Below are 24133 nucleotides of genomic sequence, written 5' to 3' on the forward strand. Positions count from 1 at the left end.
CTCTCTCTCTCTCTCTCTCTCTCTCTCTCTCCATGACTAATTTATTATTATATATCTAAAGAGAAATGCGAAACATAATCTAAGCGAAAGTCATTTTTGCTGTCCTCTGAATTCGTTGATTGCACTCATTATTAATTCTTGTCATAAATCAAGAGATCGTGTACATGATAACGATAGGAGGATCAAGTTTAAAACCAGTAAAAACATCGCATTCACACGCAAAACCACGTGACCTTTCCCGTCTATGAAAGAGTAAGCAATTCAGATGTTTTGCCACTTTCAACGTGCCCTGAATTCGTTTTACACAGCTTCGTCAAAAAAGTTCTCAGTGATGAAGTCCTTGTGGACTTTTTGTATTATCTGCTTACTTTGTAATAATATTCCGATTTACAGTGATGAAAAGGTACAAGATTTTACAACTGATGTACCTGATAGAACAAAACAAAATGCGAGTATTAATTATTCAGAAACTCTCAACGGGATGGATACTTATCTATCTGCACACATCATGCATGGAATTATAAAATATATAGTAGATATAACATCGAAGTCATTATTTCCTAGGCTGATGAGAGTACTCCTTGAAGAAGAAGTATCATATTCGTGCATGCAGGCATTGGCGAAATTCTCAAGTGCGTTAAAAAAGATGAAAACCTGGGCAGTGAAAAGTAAGTCCTTTTTATTTGTTTTGTTACTGAGAATCAGATATGCAGTTAACTAGAGGAAATGATCGAAGGCAGTCATAATAAAACAGATTCTTATAAAGTGACGTCATATATAAGAGCCGTTTTTTTACTGACTGGAGAAAATTTATTTATTATCATTTTAATATTTAATTTTGTATCTTTTTTTTCTAATCATGCATAAAGAATCTTCTGATTTAAAGAATATTTAAGATACTCGACACGTTTCAGAAGAGATTGTAAATACTAATTTTCACTAAAGTCTGTCAAACCAGAAGATTTTTGACAGGCAGAATCTTACGGAGAAACAAACTAAATTTGTAGGTCTTTATAGTCATTTGCGAAATTCATCTAAAATCGAAATTAAGGCGAAATGGCGAAAAATGCAGTTTTCCAAGCGAATTCACTTTTTGCTCCGAGACCTTTTCTTTATTAAAGAACATAATAAAGTGTACTCTATAAATGAAATACATCATTCCCAGTAATGAAATGCATTTCGTGATAATAGTGCCTTCATCTAACATACCATACGCTAAACAAGTGCTCAGTTTATTAATTAATTGTCTTACAAACTACAATTTTCACTCCATGGCATCAAAATGTTACGACTATAACTATTAATCAAGGTCTTCGAAATCTACATTATGTAAACAATGAAACGTCCAACAATTTAAAGTATACGCGCATTCACAATGCTATAAGAAGTGCTATCGAATAAATTATTCATCATGCTACTCAACGAAATAGGAATTTCAATATTTACTTCCCCAAAACTCTCTTTCTGTTGTATATTTCGACAAGCACACATGCATATATACATTATTATACAAATATACAAAGATTTTAAAGTTGCCAAAAATGATATTCTTGTTTAATCCTTTATCCGAGTGTAAGCAAAGTTTGCCCGTGAAGAATCTTCACAACCATTCTTGTAAATAAAGGCTCGTGATTTCAAATCAATTGCCTTAGTATCCTATAATCTCCAACAAAGGACGAAACCGATCTAGATAGTAGGTAATGACCCATATAAAAACTTTTTACCAACACTTTGAGTATTCCAAACCACAGTACACTATTATCGTACATTTGGCCCATTCCTTCCCCGAATGGGTTCTATAAGATTCATGTCGAGACTTTTTGCTACCCAGTCTGACCTTTGCTGTCTCATTTCCTCATATTATATCGCCACATTCCAGGAAGTATGATGTAGAATATTATGGTATTGATGATCAGAGAATGGTTTCCATAATAAAATGTCCACAGGGTAGGTAACACAGAACTGTCCCGAATAAGTCTACGCTACTTCTGGCTACGACACCCAGTGATGATACATCGAAATCTACACAACACAACTCAAGTGAAACTCAACTGTTGTTTGGAGAGTGCTGTTTGGCTTGTGAGCCAGCAGCTCCATGGAAACGGCTACAGTTCATATCTAAAGCCACTGAAACTGACATCTACAGCTGGGGACGCTATGATCTCCTACTTGAGAGAATCATGTTTTCGATTTCCGTTTTCCATGAGTCTATATGGTCTACTATTCATTACTTGCCAGGAATGATGACCTAATTTTTACTTCCTTCACTCAGAATAATTCAAGTTTTCTACCCCCCAAGTACATACGCGTTCAAGGTCATCATACCTGTTTCTCAGTGAGGACTGTTCACTTTATCTCATCCAAACAGGTCAAATCACACCAATCTTCATGTTCAAGAAATAAAGTGTATGCTTCACCATTTAAAGGTTCTTTCGTTTCATAAGTGGAAGTGAATTAATTGGTCTCGTCTAGTTGTATGACTCGTACGTTGTTACGATGCAGACGATCCAAGTTCAGCAATTCAGTTTGCAACACAGTTACGATTGCAAATTATGGGATACTATAATCGATACGGATAATAGGGTTGTTCTGTGTAGCGTGATTCAAACGGAGATTTTTTCGATCCAAGAATCTTCATGACGCCATTCGTGTTTGAAAGGTAATTGGCTCCGATTCGGAAGACTAAACTCATATCCACGTTTTAAACACAGTACACATGTGAAACGCGTTCGTATCATTACCTCTTATTCCTCGTAATTAATATATACTTCTGTTTCCTACAGCGGGGATATTTATTTTTATATATGAGTTTTAATTGAAAATATTCTGGATGTCTGAAACGTCCTGGATATCTGTCCTGTGACTTGTGAAATACGGATGTCTGGAACCACAGGATATCGAATGCACTATTCTGATATTCTTCGTCATAATAAGTTTATTTCATTTCATGTGTTTTACGAATATTATTGTACTAGTTCGCGTTTGTATTTATTTATTTATTTCGAATTATGTTGCAGTGCTAGATGCATCAGCAAAAGTTCCTGTGGGATTATTGGACGGATCTTTAACTCATTATGGATCGTACGATGAATGCATTAGTATCAAACTTCCAAAACCAAACGGCAAAGAAGAATTTCGTGGTCGCTACTGTACCTTGTCAATAAATCCTGATAATTCCCCTTTTATACCGAATGTTAGCTTGGGCAAACTGTATGATCCCAAACCAAATGACCCGGTAAGTTAAGTTTTTATTAATATTTTCCACTAATTCTTTTATATTTTTATTATAATCCAAACGCCCTGTCTAGAAGACTTGGGGGTTATCTCCGTCATCAATTTCATAAATTCTCTCAAGTCCTCCAGCAGAATTCTTTACTAATAAAAGCGCTAAAGTTAACCAGGCGGCCATAACCAGACTGGCAATAGTAAAGCAATCCTTTTTAATTTGCAATACGTTCCTATAGTTGTAAGATCACTCCTACAACTAATAGGAAAGATGAAATAATATGAATTTCATTACGCGATGTAAATTCAACCACCGTTCTTATTTGAGGCGTGAATGTAATGTCTTGTAAAAGTTTCATGATTGATCTTTAGACCAATGTTTGGTTTCCGTTATTTTTTTTTACCATAAGACACCATCCACGGTATTAATGTACAATAGTATAAAATAAATGAATAGCTTTTATTTTTATTATAAAATTATTCCAAGTTTGATAGCTATTGTTCATATGATAAGAACACTATAGAACATTTTTCTCTGAAACACTTTAGTTTCCCTGTTATTGTATGTCAGAATGTAAAGTAATTGAATGAATTATACAATTAATCTGATTCAGAACTTCGACTTTTTTAAATAACGAAACCTGTGGTGCGTTCATAATTAGAAGAAACACACGTATAAACCACAGTGAAAATTATTTAATTGTAAATATTTCATCCTAAGTATCTTAGGACATCATCAGTACAGTATTTAAACAAAAATTAGGAATAACATACAGTTAGGGCGCATGATTACAATAGAATCTCATGAAAACGTGCTAAAGTAGTACAAAAAAAAATAAAACGTTAATTATTTAACACAGTTTTGTATGATAATTTCCCATACTTTAGGAATAGTAAGAACGTCGTTGCGGTTTAGGTTTGGTCTGTGTAGTAGGGCTTCAGAACTTTCTTTGTATAAACGTTCATGTTTAAATAAAGATCTGTGTAAAAGTTTAGCCTTTTCCCAATGGATCCTATGGTTTGGATTTTCAATTCCGTGTTGAGAGAGGCCAGATTTCTGCGGTTTAAGAAGACGAATGTGGTCTTGATGTTCCGAGATGCGTTTCTGAACAGACCTACCTGCCTGTCCAAAGTAAGATAATTTGCATGAGCATGGAATCTCATAAACACCAGGTAACATCAAGGGTGAGAATTTGTCCTTAGGAGAAGGTAATAAGTTGTAAATTTGGTTGATAGGTTTGTAAGTAGTGGCAAAATTGTATTTCTTCATAATTTTATAAAGACGTTCTGAGATGCCTTTAAAGTAAGGTATGGGAATCCTATGCACTTCTTCCTGTCTGGTTTGATGTATGCAGAAGTGACTGATGATTTTTTGAATTGTTTTGGGATTATATCCATTTAGGATGGCTGTATTTTTGATAACTTCTAATTCCTGGTTTAAAGATTCGTCAGAGGAGCAGAATTTGTGTGCTCTGGAAACTAGTGATTTAATAATGCCAGATTTCTGAGATGGATGATGAACAGAAGAATTGTGAATGTAGCGACCTGAGAATTTAGGCTTGCGAAAGACGGACGTGGCGATGGAACCGTCTTCTTTTCTTTTGATGTGTCAATCCAAAAAAGAGATACCCTGTGGAGATTCTTTTTCTAACGTAAAGTTGATGCGATGATGAAGAAGGTTAATTTTATCTAGAAACAGTTGTAATTCAGGTTCGGGATGATTCCAGACTGCAAATACGTCATCGACATATCTTAGCCAAATTTTTGGTTTGGGTTCAAAAGTGAATATTTTTTCCTCAAGGTGTTCTAGAAACAAATTTGCTAGGTTTGGTGATAAAGCAGATCCCATTGCTGTTCCTTCCTCTTGCTTGTAAATTTGACCTTTCCAGGTGAAGTAACCAGGAATTAGAAGCTATCAAAAATACAGCCATCCTAAATGGATATAATCCCAAAACAACTCAAAAAATCATCAGTCACTTCTGCATACATCAAACCAGACAGGAGAAAGTGCATAGGATTCCCATACCTTACGTTAAAGGCATCTCAGAACGTCTTTATAAAATTATGAAGAAATACAATTTTGCCACTACTTACAAACCTATCAACCAAATTTACAACTTATTACCTTCTCCTAAGGACAAATTCTCATCCTTGATGTTACCTGGTGTTTATGAGATTCCATGCTCATGCAAATTATCTTATGAAACGCATCTCGGAACATCAAGACCATATTCGTCTTCTTAAACCGCAGAAATCTGGCCTCTCTCAACACGGAATTGAAAATCCAAACCATAGGATCCATTGGGAAAAAGCTAAACTTTTACATAGATCTTTATTTAAACATGAACGTTTATACAAAGAAAGTTCTGAAGCCCTACTACACAGACCAAACTTAAACCGCAACGACGTTCTTACTATTCCTAAAGTATGGGAAATTATCATACAAAATTGTGTTAAATAATTAACGTTTTTTTTTTTTGTACTACTTCCCACGTTATGCACGTTTTCATGAGATTCTATTGTAATCATGCGCCCTAACTGTATGTTATTCCTAATTTTGTTTAAATACTGTACTGATGATGTCCTAAGATACTTAGGATGAAATATTTACAATTAAATAATTTTCACTGTGGTTTATACGTGTGTTTCTTCTAATTAAGAACTTCGACTTTTCACTAGAATTTTTCTTTATCTTGGTCGGAATTTCTTTGTACAAACATTGGACACATTCTTAATTGATAGCACCTGAAACGTAGTTGCATGTATTCCAATATGCCTAAAAATAAATACAAATATAGTCTATTTAGAAGTGATTAATATTACTGAATCCATAAAGCAGATTGTGAATGTATTTATGTCAACGAATGGTCGAGAGATACATCACTCAACTCGACAGGTCTATTCTATCGATGTCTTTATCCCGCCATCTTTTCAAAGACAACTGTGGAAACTGAATTCGAAATTAATTAAAAGATGCCATCCTGTTCCTATAAGGTTCCATGGATGAGTCGCTTCTTGTTCTTCCTTGGCCTGTTACTCGCTCAAACGTAGCCAGATATATTCTCTGGAGTGTCAGCGCAGGTCAAAATAGAACCTCCTTACCATTCAGTAAGTAAATGGCCTGTGGTAGTTGCATGGTTTTCACAAATAAAAATGGATAGACAGACTAGATGTAATTAATGAAAACCAGAATAGACAGAAAGTTAAGGAAAGTGGGTATTTTCGTCCCTAAATTTTAATTCAAAATATTTATGTCGTAATCATATTTGGAACATTTTCGATGAATGATTGCACAAAAATGGCATAAGTTTTGACTCATTGAGTATGAAGATAAACTGCAAAGTATGGTTAGTAAATCAGGGAGAACTGCGATAAACTAGGACTAAAAATATCCAGAGAGCGAAAACAATGATAATGACAGATAAAGCAATCTATAAAAATATGAACATTGTTCTGAAAGGCCACCCCATAGAACAAGTAAATAGATGTAATATATCCTGTAAGTTTCGTCATTTCTGATTGAAAGTTTTGAATGAGAACTAAAAAACACAAAAGTCAAAATAGAAATTTTCAGAAAACTTTGCGAGAAAAACAATCAATTTCTTCTTATTAAAGCGAAGGTCATGGAAAAGGTATATTGATGATTATTCTCAATTTGGAGTCACGGACCAGATTCTTTCAAGGATTTCCTGAACCATCTGAACAATCAGCACCCAAGAATGCAAATTACTTCGGAATTGGAAGTAAACGCTTCTTTCTCATTTTTCTGGATGTAAAGCTCACTCATGTGTCAGACGAAACCGAAGACCTCTATTTATAGAAAACCCACACATACCAACAATACCTTCATGCGCAATCACATCATTATCTTGTGATTGCGCATGAAGTTTGGCTCCAAAAGTTTGGCATTATTTCTACTTTGGGTAAACCTGCTCGCTCCCTCCTTAGTGAAGAATAATAAGAATTCATCAAACAACTACAGTTTCTTCTTACAACATAAAGGCGGTTCCGAGAGAGAGATGTAGATAACTACAGACTAATTAATATATCGGGAGTGGTTGTTGAAATATTGGAAAAGTTGGTGAAAGATAAAATACAACAATGGGTCTCTGTCTTAGTAAATTAATCACATTTGATAATAAAGTGACAGCAGAAATGAATAAAGGTAATGGCGTCACCATGACACTGCTCCACTTTGCCAAGGCATTTGACAGAATACCACACGGAAAACTATTACCAAAACTGGAAAGGAGGGGAACGAATTTGAGGCTCCTAGCATGAATAGGGGTGACTGATGGACAGTCACCGGAGAGTAGTATATGGTGTGGTGAAGTCTAAGAGAATGATGGTGACTAGTGGAGTACCTCATGGTTCTGTACTAGGGCCCTTACTCCTTAATTTGTATATCAATGACAAAAGAAAAGATTTAAGAGGGGATAGTCAGTTGTTCGCTAATGATGCAAAACTGGGGAGTGCAATAGTTAATAAAGGTGATGTAAATATCCTTTAGGATGATTTAAATAAATTCGCATTATGGGCAAAGGAAAATGATGATCAATTTAATTTTTTCAAAATGTAAGCTTATTCACTTAGGGTTGAAAAGATTGCATATTGTGTTGATTTGCAGGTAATTGATAAGAGACTTGAGGATAATGGTGGCAAAGAGCTCAAGTTCAGAGTGAATATTGCAAAAGTTGGTAAAATAGCTCAACGAATTACTTGGATGCTGAAAAACACGCTAACAGGTATTCTAATAACAACGACTTATTCGGCTACATCTTGACTACTGTGCACATAGTTGGAAACCTGGATTTCTTGTGGCCCAGGAGGTTGTCGAAAAGATTCGGAGATCAGTGACCAAGATGGTGACAGATATGTGAAATACTCTCTACGAGAATAGGATGAAGGTTTGTGGGTTACAAAGTTTAGTTGATAGACGGAAAAGAGGGGACATGATAAAAACTCTTACATATTAAGGGATATTATAAAATTGATGCAAGTGAAAATTTGCAGTATACGACAAAATAGTCGGGATGCTTAAGGTTCAAAGCTCTATAACTGAAAGGAGACCGCCACATAGCCTTTAAAGGAATGCGAAGAACTGACCAGGGCTTCTGACATAATGTCCAATCCTCACCTTCTCATGGTGCAGTCTGTTGCGTATCTACCTGGATACAGACCGATCAAGGATGGGCTGGCAATTTGGGATTTAGCCGACTAAATATTATTCTTATTGGCTTAAGCCACAATATAAAATGATGGTACACCATGACAGAATTTCATGCCGGCTGGAGCGTAGCCAGGTTAAACAAAGCCCCTGTTGTTTTTGCCAAGGAACTAAGACGAACAGCGAAAAGTCAGCTACTGGAACAAATCTTGAAACACACCCCAACTCTATATCACCAGAGTTCAAGATCGGTACTATTAACATGAGACGCCTGAACGGCAAAGAAACGGAGCTAGCTGAGGAATTGGATAAGTACCAAATCGACATAATAGGGGTGACTGAACAAAAAAAACAAAAACTGGTTAGATCTTTCTGAGCAATAAATGCAAAATGTTATATTCAGGCAAAGACAATCAAAGGAAAGAAGGAGAAGCCATAGTATTCAATATTAAATACGAGGCCGAAGGTTCTACTAAGGTAGAAGTGGGGGAATTTTTGAGGCTTTAGAGAAAGCAACTGACACAATGAAAAAGGAAAATTTGGTCCTTTTTGGAGATCTAAATCGCAGAGTAGGAAATGATTGTCAGACATGCAGAAATATTTAGGGGAAATTTGGAGCGAAAAGAGCAAAGCTAATAATAATGGCAAATATCTGTTGGATTTCTGCTCAGGACATGGACTGGTTATTAATAACACCATGTTCCAACATACAAATGTGCACAAATTCACATGGAGAGAACTGACAAAGTATAAGAAAAGTTTCATTGATTTATTGATGGACAGTGATATTTTCTCACTATCAACATCAAGTGCAAGACACTAGAATGTACAGAAAATTTGAAATTGGAAGTGATCACCATTTAGTATTGAGCAGGATAAAATTGAATTTTATATTGTGAGGTTGTCTGAAAAGATAAAAAATCAGAACTCCATGGTGGATACAGGAAGTTAAAGAGGCAGTGAAGGAAAAGGAGAATGTGTATCAAAAGTTCCTGGCAAATAAGTCAGCTTGTGATCTTATAGAATACAGTTACAAATGTAAGAAAGATAAACTGTGTAAAACTAGCTAAACAAACATCATGGGAAGACGTTTGGTAAGAATATAGAAAATAAATATCAGGAAGGTTGTACGATATTCTGGAGGTTGTAGAAAAATCTCAGAAATGGAGGAATAAGTGCTGTAAAAGGAATTAGAGATGATAAAGGTGATATGAAAACTGAAGAAAAAAAATATCCTTCATGTATGGAGTAATTACTTCGGAAAAGTGCTAAATGAAAAGTGCAATGAGAGCACAGTGGTAAACAACACTCAACAGGCATGCAATCAGGAATACATATCCATACTTGGAGTAAGTAGAAAAAAAGCCATCAAAAGCCTGATATGTGGAAAGGCAGCTGAAGTAGATGATATGCGAACATAAATGCTCAAGTATGTAGGTATAAAAGTCTCACAGTACCTGCACTGCACTGCATAGTTCAGAAGGTCTAGACAGATTGACGAATTCCGAATGATTGGAGTAGATCTCTCATACTCTGATTATGAGAATTACAGGGGTATTTCTCTACTGAGTGTTCCTGGTAAAGTTTATGCGAGCATAGTTGAGAAATAGCTGAGAAAGATTGTGGAAAGGAAGTTTGGTGAAGAGGAAGCTGGACTCAGTCCAAAGGGAGGCAGTCAGGATCAGATTTTCACTTTACAACAAATAATTGAGAAATCATGGGAATATAAGAAATATCTCTATTTTTAAGTTTTGTCGATTTGGAAAAGGCATATGACAAGGTGCCAAAAGAGAATCTATTCAATACGCTACAGTTGTGTGGTGTCAACGGGGCATTATATCAAGCAATACCTAGGCTTTATTTCAGTTATAAGTCAGCCGTTAGAATTGAAGTACAAGAAGATGGTTTAATGTTAAATCTGGTGTCAGATATGGATGTACATTACCATTCCCTTCTGTTATTCATTATATATATATATATATATATATATATATATATATATATATATACATGTAGAAAGTATTTTACCTTGGGTATAGTAAATGTTAAAAATACCAAGCAATTTTAAACCTGGTTTTACTCCATTTCCCAAGTAAGCAAACAGACAAACAAGTCAAGTTTGCGCCTGCAAGTGATGCAAGTTTAGCTGATCGTACAGGTAGTGCAAGACCAAATCAACTCATGGTAAAGGTGGCATAAGCTCTGATCACTAATCTTAATATTTACCCTTAATGCCAAAACACATCTCCAAGAAGGGGATGCATGATGTTGAAAGTGGTATTAAACTTGATACCAAAATTTTTTATATTTTTATGCGGATGATGTTATACTTCTAAATAAATCCGCTACAAGTCTATAAGATTCCCTGACTAAATTGAATAACTGTTGTGAGAGATTTGGTATGAAGGTCAGCAATAACAAGACAAAGACAATGCAAATAGGTAGAAGCAATGAAAATATCAACGACCAAAAACTAGAGACCACAGATATGAGAGTTCCGAGAAAGATTAGGTTAGAAAGATTATCTTATTAAAAACGAGGATGTTAGGAAAGAACTTGACGCTGTTAGCATCCAGGAATGTGTTAGTAGAACTAATCTCGTGTGGTATGGTCACTTAAACAGAATGGAAGAGGAAAAATTAGCAAAACAAATTTTCTCTCCCAGGTTGGCAGTAAAAAACCTAGAGGAAGACCAAGATATAGGTGGATTGGTGGATTGATACGGTAAAAAGTGCCTTAGAAGATAGAAATATAAGATCTGATAATGTTGGCGTCTTGACAAGTAACAGACTGATTTGGAGAAAAATTGTAGATAAGAAGTTAGTAATGATATAAGTTTTTCATGTAGTACTATCATATCATGTACACCTCTTAAGGGTACATGTCAGGAATTTGATGATGATGATGATGATAACAAATAGAAGACTAGGAGCCATCCATAGTGTGTAAGAGTGTGGTTAGTAGCGGTGTGCGTACCAGATTTTTTTTGCGTTAGAATGGTGAGCGAACGGAATGTATTGCCAAAATTGGTGAGTTCCCTGACGGTGAATGGATTCAAGGAGAAATATGATAGGATTTGTATTTATGATGGTTGATTTGGGTCTCCCACGATCAGTCTCCGGACTCCATAGAGATGCCGTAAAATAATAATAACCTTTCAGAAACACGGCTATACCAAACAGTTTATTCGTAAACCTTCCCACCACATTGAAAATAGTACTGATGTAAAAGGCTTTATATCTCTACCGTATATCAGCTCCGTTTCACCGAAGTTACTAAAATTCTCAAGAAATTTCAAATCCATACTTCTTTTACTCCTCTTTCCAAATTCCCTTCCTTATTCGGTACACTGAAACCAAAATATGACAGCCTAAAGTATCCAGAAGTTTATCATCTTTAGTGTAAATGCAATGTGTACCATTTTGGTCAGACAGAGAAATCCATTGAGTTGCGTATGGATGAACATCTGAGAGCCAGACATTACATATGACAGAACTAGAACCAGTGGACTATCTAATCACGTTCTTAATAGTTGTTGTTGCTCGCCCTAAAGATTATGTCACTCATCCAGTGATTTGGAACACATCAGAAAACATTTTTAGATGCTACGATGAACTCAGAATTCAGAATTGTGTAATCAACAGAAAGTGTCCATCTTAATACTATATCAACATCATCAACAACCATGGGTCCAATGCCCGTAGGTGTCTGCTGCCATCTTGATATGATTCTTCCATTGCATTCTGTTTTGTGCAAGATGACTCAGTTTGTGTATAGAGTTTCCGCACCATTTGACGATGTCATCGCCCCATTCTCTGTTTGGTCTTCCTCTTTTGTTCTTTCCTTCAATCATTCCAAACAGCAACGTTTTTAATTTTCTCTCATCATTCATTCTACATATATGGCCAAATAAACGTAGTTTCCTTTTGATTATTTTCTGGATCAAGTTTTCTTTTGGTTGTATTCGTCTGTAGATTTCCTCATTGTTCACTTTCTGTATCCAGCTTATTCTCAAGATCTTTCTATAGCACTTCCTCTCAAATGCCAATATCCTCCTTTCAGATTCTCTCAGGAGTACCCAGGCCTCGCATCCATAGAGCATGCTGCTGAAGATACAGGTTTCTACAATGGGCAGTTTAGTTTGCATCTTTATAGCTCGGCTTTTCCATATTTTGTCCATGGCTTTTAAAATAGTTCTTGCTCTGGCTAGTCTAATTTTTATCTCTTTTTAGGAGTCCAAGTCATGCGTCATGTGGCATCCAAGATATGTGAAGTGTTCCACATTTTCCAGTTGAAATCTGTCTATTCTAACTCTGTTCAGTAACTCCTGTTGTCCGAATGTCATTGCTTTATTTTTTTCAAAGTTGACATTTAGTCCATATCTTTTTCCTTCTGTGTATAGTGTTTGCAATGTCTGTTCCAGCTTTGCTGCGTCTTCTTCAATTCAGGACGATGTCATCTGCAAAGCAGAGGTAGTTTATTCTCATGCCATTTATTGAAATGCCTCCACCTTCTTCTTTAAAGAAGAAGGTGGAGGCATTGGGTCTTCCCAGATGCGTGATGATATGTGACATTGGGTCCCCTTGTCTTGTACCTTGACTAGTGGCAAACCAATCTCCAGTCTCACCTGCTATTCTGATTTTTGCTTGTTCTTGGCTGTTTATATCTTTTAGCAGGCGGATCAATTTATTGTCCACACCATAGGATTCCAAGACAGCCCATGTTATATTTTGGTCAATATTATCAAATGCTTTTTGGAAGTCCAACTAACAGCAATATATCTTTTTGTTCTTTCTTCGAGCTTTCTCTGCTATTAGTCTTAGTGCGAGTATTTGTTGCGCTGTACTTCGATCTTGCTGAAATCCGGCTTGTTCATCCGGAAGATGTGCCTCCATATGCCTATTCAGGCGTTCTGTTAGTATTTTCATCAGCACTTTGCCAACATGATTCATTAATGCAATAGTTCTGTAATTGATGCATTTTAAAGCACTGCCTTTCTTACGAGGAACAACCAAGACCGATTTTTTCCACTCTTCGGAGGCATATCCTGATCTCCATATTTCATTACATAGCTTATGTATTTCTTTTGCAACTAATTCGCCCCCCATATTTTAGCATCTCACCTATTATGTTGTCATTTCCAGGACTCTTGTTATTCTTGAGATGTTTTATAGCCTTATTCACTTCCTCTTCCAAGATGTCATTTTCAAAGATCTCTTCTGGTGGAGAGATTGCTTTTAGTTCTTTGATTACTTCTGTTGCAGTATCATTTAGTTGATTTTTATATAGTTCTCTGCAATATCTTGTCCATCTGTGTATGATTTCTGTCTTGCCCATCAATACTTTACCATTTTCATCTTTGATTGCTACTGATCTTGTTTGCCACTTCCTGTTGACATTTCTTATAAGTTTGTAGACCTCTCTAGTTTTGTGTTCTCCATAGTGCTGTTCAATGTCTTTGCACTATATACTTGATACTTAACCTTAGCTATAGCCTGCCTTCAGCTGTTCAACTTTGGCGTGAACGAGATCATGCCCGCTTGAACGTCACTGACAATACTACAGCATCCAGAACGCCTTCTAATGTCAGCAATACGTTTTCAAGTTGACTTAATTTGAGCGGTTAGCCCAGTGTCTGTGCGCTTCGCAACCATATGCCTGAGGAAGGAGTGTCCTAGGTTCGATTTCGTCGGAGACGTGAGGAGCTCAATGATCTTCCTCAGCCATAGCCAAGTTAGCAGGTCTTGGGCGCGGGCAGTAAGGTTTTTTCCCCCAGTTTAGCTGGGGGGTTTTCATCCTACAAGTAGGCAAACCGGCCCCGTGAATACACACGGACTACAGTCATGAATACCTCCAATAGGGATGCAAAAAATAAATACAATGGATGTATTTATTTTTTGAAAAGAGTAGTCATAATGGGAGACTTTAATTATCCGAACACTGATTGGGTAGCTATGAAATCGCACGAGAAGATGGAAGCTGAATTTATTGAACTATCGCAAAACAACTTCCTCAAGCAGCATATGTCAGAAGGAACTCGAGGTCAAGGAGTGTTATTTCTGATTATAATATGGGGGGGGGGGGTTCAGTTAAAGACGTAACTATTCTGCCTTCGGTTGGTGACAGTGATCATGCGGTACTCGCTTGTGAACTGGCTATGTTTATGAATGTTCCATTCTGAAAAGGTTACATGCTGAACAACAAAGCAGGAAATTGTGACCAACTGAGGTGTATACTGAATTCAGTGGTATGGGATCGGTTGCTGGATGGGAAGAATATCGATAGTGCATGGGAAGCATTTAAACAATTCTTAAATGATGCGATATCAGAGTGTGTCCCGAGATTTCGAAGAATAAATATGGTAGGAGTCAAATGGATGTGTAATCTTATTAAGCAAGAGATTCGTAAGAAAAGGATGATGTGAAAGGAATATCGTGTGCATAAGGATGATGTCAGTAATGATAATTATAAGCACCAGGATAGAAGAGTCACAAGTGTTGTAAGGAAAGTTAAGTCCGAGTATGAAAAGAAACTGGTTCTGCAACTTAAAGACAACTCAAACGAATTCTATCGTTATGCTGCAAGTAAAAGAAAGAAAGAATTTGAAAGAATTACTCTACTGAATGGTATGCGGGTGTAGAACTGATTGTTCAGCTAATGAGCAGCCATTTTGATAAAAGCTATCAGTCTAGTGTATGTAACACTGAACTCACCGCCACATCTTCGCCGTATGAGGAAACTCAAGTATATGATGAGGAAGTTAGACTTGTTGTACAAATCAGTTCTGTTGCACAAACTGAATAAAAATTCTGCAATAGGAAATGATGGGATATCAGCAAGGACGGTAAACGAATGTTCAGCTGAACTGGCTATTTCCTTGACCAGGTTATATAATTTGAGTCTCAGAACAAGGAAGATTCTTCAGAGATGGAAAGAATGTATGATAATACCATTGCACAAGGGTAGTGCAAAGACCAATGTATTTAATTACAACCAATCAATATCTCGGAAGTCGTGGTGAAGATTTTGAAAAAGTTGGTTAGAGCTCGCATTTCGAAATGGATTGAGAGAATCTCTTTGCGATGCTCAATAAAGGTATACTAAGGGAAGGTCTTGTTTTAGCAACTTACTCATATTCTATAACAATGTTACCATTAAACTAGACAAGGGGAATGGATACGTCATGATACTTTTGGATTTTGCTAAAGCTCCTGATAGAAAACAGCATGAAATACAGTTGCGTAAATTGGAGAATATGGGATTGGATTATAAACTATTAGCATGGATAAGAGGATGGCTGACTGATAGATATCAAAACGTGGTATTGCGTGGTGTGAATCTGCAAGATTCAAGGTAAGTGGTTTGCCTCAAGGATCAGTTCTTGGTCCATTGTTTTTCAATCTGTACATTAATGATATTGTTATTGGGAAGGATTTGACATGTGACATACAGCTATTTGCTGATGATGCACAGATATGTAGGGTAATCAGAAGTGCTGCTGATATGCATAATGCTTTAAACAGGATGAAATTGTGGGCATGTGAAAATGGCAGCTGTCATTTCAATGTTAATATTTGTAAAATCATGCACTTTGGTGTGATTACATATTCAATGTCGTATTATATTGGTAGGATTAAGCTTGAAGAAACGGATCTTGGAGAAACGGCTAGGGATCTTGGAGTTTTAGTAGACAGGAAATTGAACTTCAATAGTCATATAACAAAAATTATAAATACATCTCAGAAAATAATGGCAATGCTGAAACGAACTTTGACATGTAAAGACAAAGAAATCATTTTGCCTCTTTACAAGCCCATGATAAGACCTCACTTGGACTATTGTGCGCAGACCTGGTATCCTGGTTTTCTGTGGTGATTCTGATACAGTGAAGAGGTACAAACGAGGATGTCAAAAATTATACTGGGATTGTGGAATACAGATTATGAAGAGAGACTGAGAATTTGTAGGCTGCAGTACTAGCAAACAAGAGAAAGAGGGGGAGTGGTATGATTGAGACTTAAAAACTTCTGAAAGGGTCATACAGGATTTCAATTGATGGAATTTTTCAATTTATGGAGGGTGAGGAATGGACGAGAGGACATCCTTGGAAGCTGAGAATGAAGGCCGCTAAGAAGGGGGTGAGAGCTAGATTTTTCTCTCAGAGGGTTGTGCGTGATTGTAATGGATTGCCTTTGGATGTTGTGAGTGCAAGCAGTGTGAATGAATTCAAGAATAAGTATGATAGTTGGTTTGTGTAGTATATGGCCTCCCTCGATGAGTCTCTGGCTCCCTGGAGGTCACTCTTAATAATAACAATAATAATAATAATAATAATAATAATAATAATAATAATAATAATAATAATAATAAATTTTTAGTGTAATAACATTTTATTTATCATCTTACATAGCATTTACATATATACACATATTTACATAGTACATATCTTTATTTTACAGTGAATTTCATACAAAGTTTTCCGTGTTTTTTATTCTAAAATGCGTTAATAATAGTTACTTTTGGATGGTAATTTATAGTTTGCAATTGGATAAGGTTACAATTTTTTAACAGCATTTATATTATAACAGTAAGTTATGTATGTTTTATAATTTTTGCTTTTTAATGTTTTTAACCGCTGTAACTATATCACTTCGATGTAATAAATAATTCTTTTTTTTTCCTTTCTGTTGATCTCAGTTGAGATGTCATGTCTCAGCTTGCATCCTCGAAGCTTTTTAATGAGCTTATCTGAGGATGACACTGGTTAGATATATGTATTTTTTATTGATTTGATTGCTGTGTTGGAAGTAGGCTGATGTTTGGGAGGTCAAATGAATGGTCTGAAAGGTCTGATCAAAGTGAAATTGACGGTATGTTTTGGTGTTATTGCATCTGTCTTAGCAGTTCACATTCATTTTTATTGTGGGCTTCTTTTTGAACTAATTGGGAGACTTTTTTTTCTTTAACTGTGGCAGCCTTTCTATGTCTTCTGAGCTTTTAATTTGTATCGGTTTTGAAGTTTTTGACTTCCTCAAGAATGTTTTGGATCTCTGATCCACAAAAATTGGTAATTTTTTTCTGTTTTAATCTTTTTTGCCTGATACAACAGATTCTGGTTGAATGATGTTAAATGTTCGGATAGGAAGATTGGTGTGTTGTTTTGCAATGCTTTCAAGTCCTTGGCAACTGGTTTTTTTCTGTCTGCTATCTTTTATGAGATTGTCTCGTGGGCTTGCTTGTAAGACGAACTATGACTGGTGCAAGTCGTGGCAAGCCTTATTTTTTGCTCTTCCTAGGAATCCGATTTACGGTCTGAATGTCGTTAAGCTGTAGAGGGATGTCAATTGCATGGACTGATTTTAAAACTACGTCTCTGAGGTTTTCTGTAGGTGCAGTTTCAGGAAGACCGTTTATGATAAGATCTTCTTTATGTTGTTGCTGATTTAAACGTTCGTATTGTAGTTTTAGAGAATGAAGTTCTTGACGGAGTTCGGATGTTTCTTTCATCAAATTGTGTTCCCTGTCATTTAGTGCGTTAATGCTGATTTTGGCGTCTTTTACCGTTTGCGACACTTCTATCACTGCTAAATTATTATGTTTGACCAAATCTTCATATTCGCTAGTTTTTTTGTTATTTGTTCGTTCTGTTTGTCGAAGAGTTCTTGCACAAAGTCTACTAAGCTGGCGTTTATAGTCTCTTGACCGTTTTCTATTAATATATTTATAGAGTCGAAGTTATAGGACTCACCTGCATTTTTTTGTCTGTTCAGTTCGTCTGATTTTGCCTCCGGTATAATCGGCTGCGTCGTAGGTGGCTACCTTAGGTGCGTTTCTTTGTTCCTCCTGCAGAGTTCACTTCCATTCCTCGCGTGTTGCATTGGTTTTACGTTGCCAGGTTGTTTCTGAAAAGCCGGCACATTTTAAGTGTAGAATCCTACTGCATTTCGTACAGGTTATTTAATTTCCGTTGGACGATAAATCCTCCAGGCATTTGATACACTTCATGACTCACCTTTCTTCCCTTGAGCAATTGTGGCCTGATAGTAAAGATGCGACGTCCTTTGTTCTTCTCTCGTTGTTGACCACGGTCCTCTCTGTTCTGTTCACTTTTCAACACTCCAAAATTTGGTTTCTTCTTAGCCGATTTCGGTGAAATTTATATCACTGTCTTCGGTGTGACAAGTAGAGTTACTTGGGAACACTTTCAAATTAAAAACAGGAATTGGAAACAATTTAAAACTATAAAAAAGGGGGGGGGCATCGATAACATCGTGCGCCCGTTCGTATAATAATAATAATAATAATAATAATAATAATGTTTTCTATTCCTAGATGATAAGCAGTTTAAAAATATGGTCGCCACTTTTCCACGGGGTTGACCTACAGCTTGGATTGTGCATTCCGTCTGCCTGCTCAAGAGAAGATGTTGAAACGACAGCAAAAGCAAGTTAGTTATTTTAGTTATTTTTATAACAACTGAGTACACAGAATATTCCTAAATTGAGAATTTCAGTCTGTTCAAGGTATACATTATGTCACAATCATTATACTTACATTATCGACAATATTGCAAACCTAGTGACAAATCCACGTGGTATATTGCAAGGTATAGTCATGCCTTAGTAAACTGAATGCGGTTTAGAGTTCACAGACTTTAGTAATGTATCTATGACACCAAGCTCGCCAGTTTCCATAAAACGTCTTCGGCTCGCTTACGAGTACGGTCGCCATAAAAGCACACTATCAATAGTTGGAAGAAATGCAAACAAGACCTTTAGGTGGTAGAGAAATTTCTTTCAGCAATGGAACACCGTCATCCTGCATATTCAAATACTTCAATAAAATCCTAAACACATTACAGGAACTCCACTCCCGCCATTGCAGAGTATAGCAACAAAGCAGTTCTCTAGTCAGCTGCTATTAGTACACTGTCCCGTGTACTACTCGTATCCAGAAGACGCCAGATAGTAGTACATCGGACCGAACTTGAGAGCAAGATATCAGCGTTTCCTAAACAGATAGCAAATAATTCATCTCCCTCTTAATATGTCAAATCGTATCTGGAATTAGGCCATATACAGTGCTAGAGAGAGAGAGGGAGAGAGACTGTTGTTCTCTTCTGACATTTCAAGGGCATCCGATAAGACCAGGACATAAAGGATTACTTAATAAACAATGAGCTTATTGTTATTCTGACACTCTGGGTAACAGATGGCCATTTTCTTGTCTCTCTCATTCATGTAATGGTGAACCACTTCCTCTCTCCAGATTTCGCCATTAGTACTCCCTATATTTTCGTTGAAACATTAAAACAATCCAAGATTCAAGAGCTTTTAAATTTGCGCCTTAAATTTTGCGCCTTCAATGCTGCATTGGCAGCATTGAAGTTATGCAGGCAAAACAGAGACCAAAATTATCTCTCGCAAGAGAGATAATTCTCACTTTACTGCCTTTAACTTTGATAATACTGAAATTTCTTGACAAGGTCAGATTCTTGTTGTTCTGCTTGCTTACATCTGCCTTTCCTAGCATAAGCACATCACATAGATAGCTCTTCATCTTACCCTATCCTCGCAAGCCTACCTCCCCATTCTCGCCTTTACTTCTACTAATCCTCCACAAATCCCCAAAACGCCAAACCTTGCCGTACTTAGTGTTACACCACACTAAATCTCATTTAGTGTGGTGTAACAATCTTCAAAATATTCGTTGTTATCCAGAATAGGGCAGATGATCCATCTGTCAATACTGCTCCCTCTATTCATATTTTCATAGATGTTCTGATTCTGTCTTGTGCCTTTCTATAAATATTTTACAGGGTGTTGTTCCACTGAGCTGGATGACCACCATTTCTACACTTTCCATTAAATCCATAGATCATATGCAGCTGTTGACCAACATCCATTCATTGCCTAGATTCAAACACACCGAAATAACTTTTTAATCTCTGCCATTTCATCTTCCTCTATTCTCTGGAACAGCCTCTCCCCACATATTTTACTCGAAGGTTTACAACCTGCAGCTTTTCAATAAAACATTAAAAAGTGTTCTTCTTCCTTCTTAACAATGCATGGCACCAAACCTTTCCTGCGTAGTTATTGTACGACAGTAGCGCGTTCAGGGAATTCAATTATATGTGACGTTACTAAACCAGAAACATCTGAAACTGGGGTTCAAATCTCTTTTGCTGTTTCAGTGGACATTCTTAGTGCAAGAAATGTTGAAACATTCCTAATGCAATCATTTAGGAGCACCACGGAAATGAATACTATTTTGGTGTAGAAAGAGGCCAAGTTGTGTTCGTTTATCGAACTTGAGTGGAAATTCTGACACTTTCTGAGAGAGAAAGGTCTGAGATTCTGAGAGAGAAAGGTCTGTAATCGTGGCCAAAATGGGCCGATGTTATATTGAGGTTTGTGAAAGTAACCAGAATATGAAATGAGACATTCAAGTGTCCGCATACTTTTTCAAACATGATGCATGCAATAAATGGGTTTCAGTATACTATAGTGAACTGATAAGTCAAGCAAACAAGCAAAAATACCTCATTCACAACCTTCGTATTCTTCACTAAAAAACTGTTTTTATGATGCGCAAAACGTATTGCACATCCGAAATCGTCCGCATTAAACAGGATAATTCACCTTCATTTAAAAACTCTTGAGGTCCTCATATCAGTAATGGAATTCGAATCGAACTCATCAGAAAATACCGCTTGGTCCCCTGGACTGCATTACTGAGACCGTTGGACATCGAATTACGAAAGTATCAATAAAAATATCTATGAAGATTTTCAGAAAATTTGTGACTTTTTCGTATTTAGGAGTGTACGTTTAATGTCCAAAATATGTTGCACACACATCGTTGTTCAGATAAAAGCTGTTCATATCAAATTCCGATTGCTCATAAACTCAAAGAAATTATGAAAAAACTTTCCTAGAGAATTGTGAATCGGGGTTTATTACTTATGATAGTTTTGGAATTAGGGTCTTTAACATTTTGGTTTTTAATATCAGACAAAGGGTCTCAATTTAGACGGCCAGATTTCAAGTCAAAACTATAAGGTGTTACAGAGGGATCCACATGCGGTCTCCATCTTCAAGAATGCTTGTGTGTGTGTGTATGTGTGTCCGAGTACGTATCCGATTAATCTTCAATAACTACTTTTGAAGTTTAAGTAAATCTATCTCGTAAGGTAAGGAGAGAACAGGGTTTTTTTTTGTTTTGTTTTATTTCTATGACAGAAATATGTTTCCTGTAGAACAGATTCTGGTCGTACAACACATGCTATCATCGGTAATAATATACTAGTTACGCGAGGAGGTGTGATATATTTTTGGGAAAGTAAATTTCATGTAAATATTTAGCGATTTAAAATACCAAACTAAATAAAACAGTTAACGTACTTTTCATTCCTCAAAAGGGAATAGGCGACAGCTTTGTTTTTGACCCAAACATTCGGAAATAATAAAGTCGATGTTCGTCTCTCACTATGTACTCGTGTCCATCTCTTGTCCGTTTGCTGTGCTGTCGATTTTGTTGAGTTGACTTCTTTCCTAGAGGTAAACAAAAACCTTCCCCAAAGGTCGACAACCTCTGAAAATAGGCTACAACAGCACACAGATAAACTTCTCTTTCCACATACTTGACTTATGGAAGATATAAAGAAGTTTGCAGTCTCTGATTTAAAAATATGTGAAGGTATATATAATGAATACATGATAGCGTTTGACTATACAGGTTGCATTTTAATTGTATAAATCGGATAACTGTATAAATCGTTTAGTTAAGTTTCAAAAGGTTATGGGATATTATGTTTCAATGTTTGACCATAAACAGATAGAAGTCGATACATCTACACTGTTAAAATGGAATAATTCGTTGTACATGTCTCCAATATACCTTTCGTACAAACACTGGTGACGTGGATATTCTTGCAAAGCGAACTGTATACTCGCCATTCAAATTCATGTTAAGCTATACCTACGATGCGTGTAGTCACAGTAGTCTACCTTTTCGGATTAAAGTATGGCAAATCCATCGAGTTACTAGAAAGGAAGACGCTGCAAGCGGTAGAGTAGCTCTGTGAAGTACAGAAAAAATGAACTGGTAAATTTAAATAATTTCTTTGTGATAGTTAAATATCAAATAATACACTGTGGAGAAAGAAATGACCACATACTTATCACTAGGTTCATGATGCCTTACCATACTATTTCACTTACCATTAAAATGCTATGGTAAGGTACAATAAATATTATCATGTACAGTTGCTCTAAAAGAGAAATGATAGTAGTTACTCCTTGTTTCATCCTAATTCTAAACGAAGCATTTTCATTAATTTGCAGTTGTCAAGAAAATCAATGGATCCATAAGAGCAAATGTGCCTCACTGCTTCGTAGACGAACCAATCAGAGTAGAACCTGTTCACATCATTTTCCTGTAAGAATTCGTTTAACTCTCTCTCTCTCTCTCTCTTGCAATAAGCTGTGATACTTTAAATTAATCAACATTCTTATAATTAATTTCAGATTTAATGAGTAATTATATATACACTCATGAACTCAAACATTATGACCACACAGCGCCTGCGGAAACAGGCCGATGGTGGCGGTATCCTGATATGGAGATTGTTCTGGATTCATCACTTGGTCCTCTCATCTCCACTGAACACATATTGACTGCTAATTATTAGCTAGGGATTGATTCGGTTCAAATATTGTCCGATATTGTGCAAATGTGGGCACATGGCCTGTACCAGCAAGACAACATCCCTCCTGAAGTAAGATTCTTATTTTGCAAACATGGTCCGAAGATCATAGGTACACATTTATGTGTTCTCCTCCCTGGAAGAATAATTCTTTTGATTTGAATTCCCTCGAACATTTTTGAGATCATGAGGAAATAAAATCGTCTAATCAACGCCAATACATCGTTCAAATTGGTGACCTTCAAGACGTTATTCTGTTTAGGTGATCCACAATAGCGACGCACTCATTCCATGGTCTACTGTAATCAATGCCAAGACAGGTGTAAGCGAGTATCTCGGCAAACGAAAAACGCCCAACATGCTACTAGGTTCATAATATTTCGGCGCTGTATGTCTATGTATGTCTCTGTGCATGCCCGTGTGCATATTTAGTAAAAACTCTTCTATCAAATGCACTTTGTATATCTATAAATTATCACAGGGAAGTTAGACATTATCCTATTGTCATACTCTTGTGCTGCTCATCTCTCCCCGTGCTCTAAAATGTGGGCTGGGTTTTCAAAAGGCGAGATATCTCGGGTGTTTAATTATCGGATAAACAAACCAAAGTGCTTGTCTAATAGGAGTAACGGTGGCCCTAAGACAGTCTGTCAGGAACGAGACAATCGTCGTCTGAGGAGGCTTGCACGGAGAAACAGAGCTTCCTGTGTGCAGCAATTCACTGAAGAATTTAACGAAGGCTGCTAGCCGATCCATCTCTCACCGATATATGCGCAGGGAATTGAAAAGGATCGCTATTGGGAGTCGCATGCCTATACGAAAAAAAAAGTTTTTTTTAATTATTATTCGATGGCTGGTGTGTGTGTGTGTGTAGTTCTCTGCATAGAATTCTATTTCTTTCTGCAGATTATTTGTAACTTCTTGTTGATCGTTTCTACATCGAATGCCAAAATACTCCTAACACTATTTTTAGTACTGTTTTCCGAGTTCAAATTCATCTGTATTATTTAAAAAAAATGTTTTGATTGTGG

At 36.5% G+C, this 24133-nt stretch overlaps 1 protein-coding gene across 1 annotated transcript in view; it reads left to right on the top strand.

The window, feature by feature from the left end:
- The first annotated feature begins 303 nt into the window (after positions 1–303).
- The window catches only part of LOC150094995 (O-acyltransferase like protein-like), a 64888-nt gene continuing 41058 nt past the window's right edge, over positions 304–24133 (top strand). The window contains exons 1-4 of the mRNA XM_090411122.1: positions 304–668; positions 3018–3235; positions 18725–18839; positions 22741–22834. Coding sequence (XP_090267248.1) covers positions 332–668; positions 3018–3235; positions 18725–18839; positions 22741–22834 — 764 coding nt within the window. The 5' untranslated portion in view covers positions 304–331. The remainder of the gene's footprint in view (positions 669–3017; positions 3236–18724; positions 18840–22740; positions 22835–24133) is intronic.

Source organism: Typopeltis vanoorti, chromosome 21 (assembly GCF_054136105.1).
Source record: "Typopeltis vanoorti isolate ZY-2024b chromosome 21, IOZ_Tvanoo_1.0, whole genome shotgun sequence".
NCBI classification, from domain to species: Eukaryota; Metazoa; Arthropoda; class Arachnida; order Uropygi; family Thelyphonidae; genus Typopeltis; species Typopeltis vanoorti.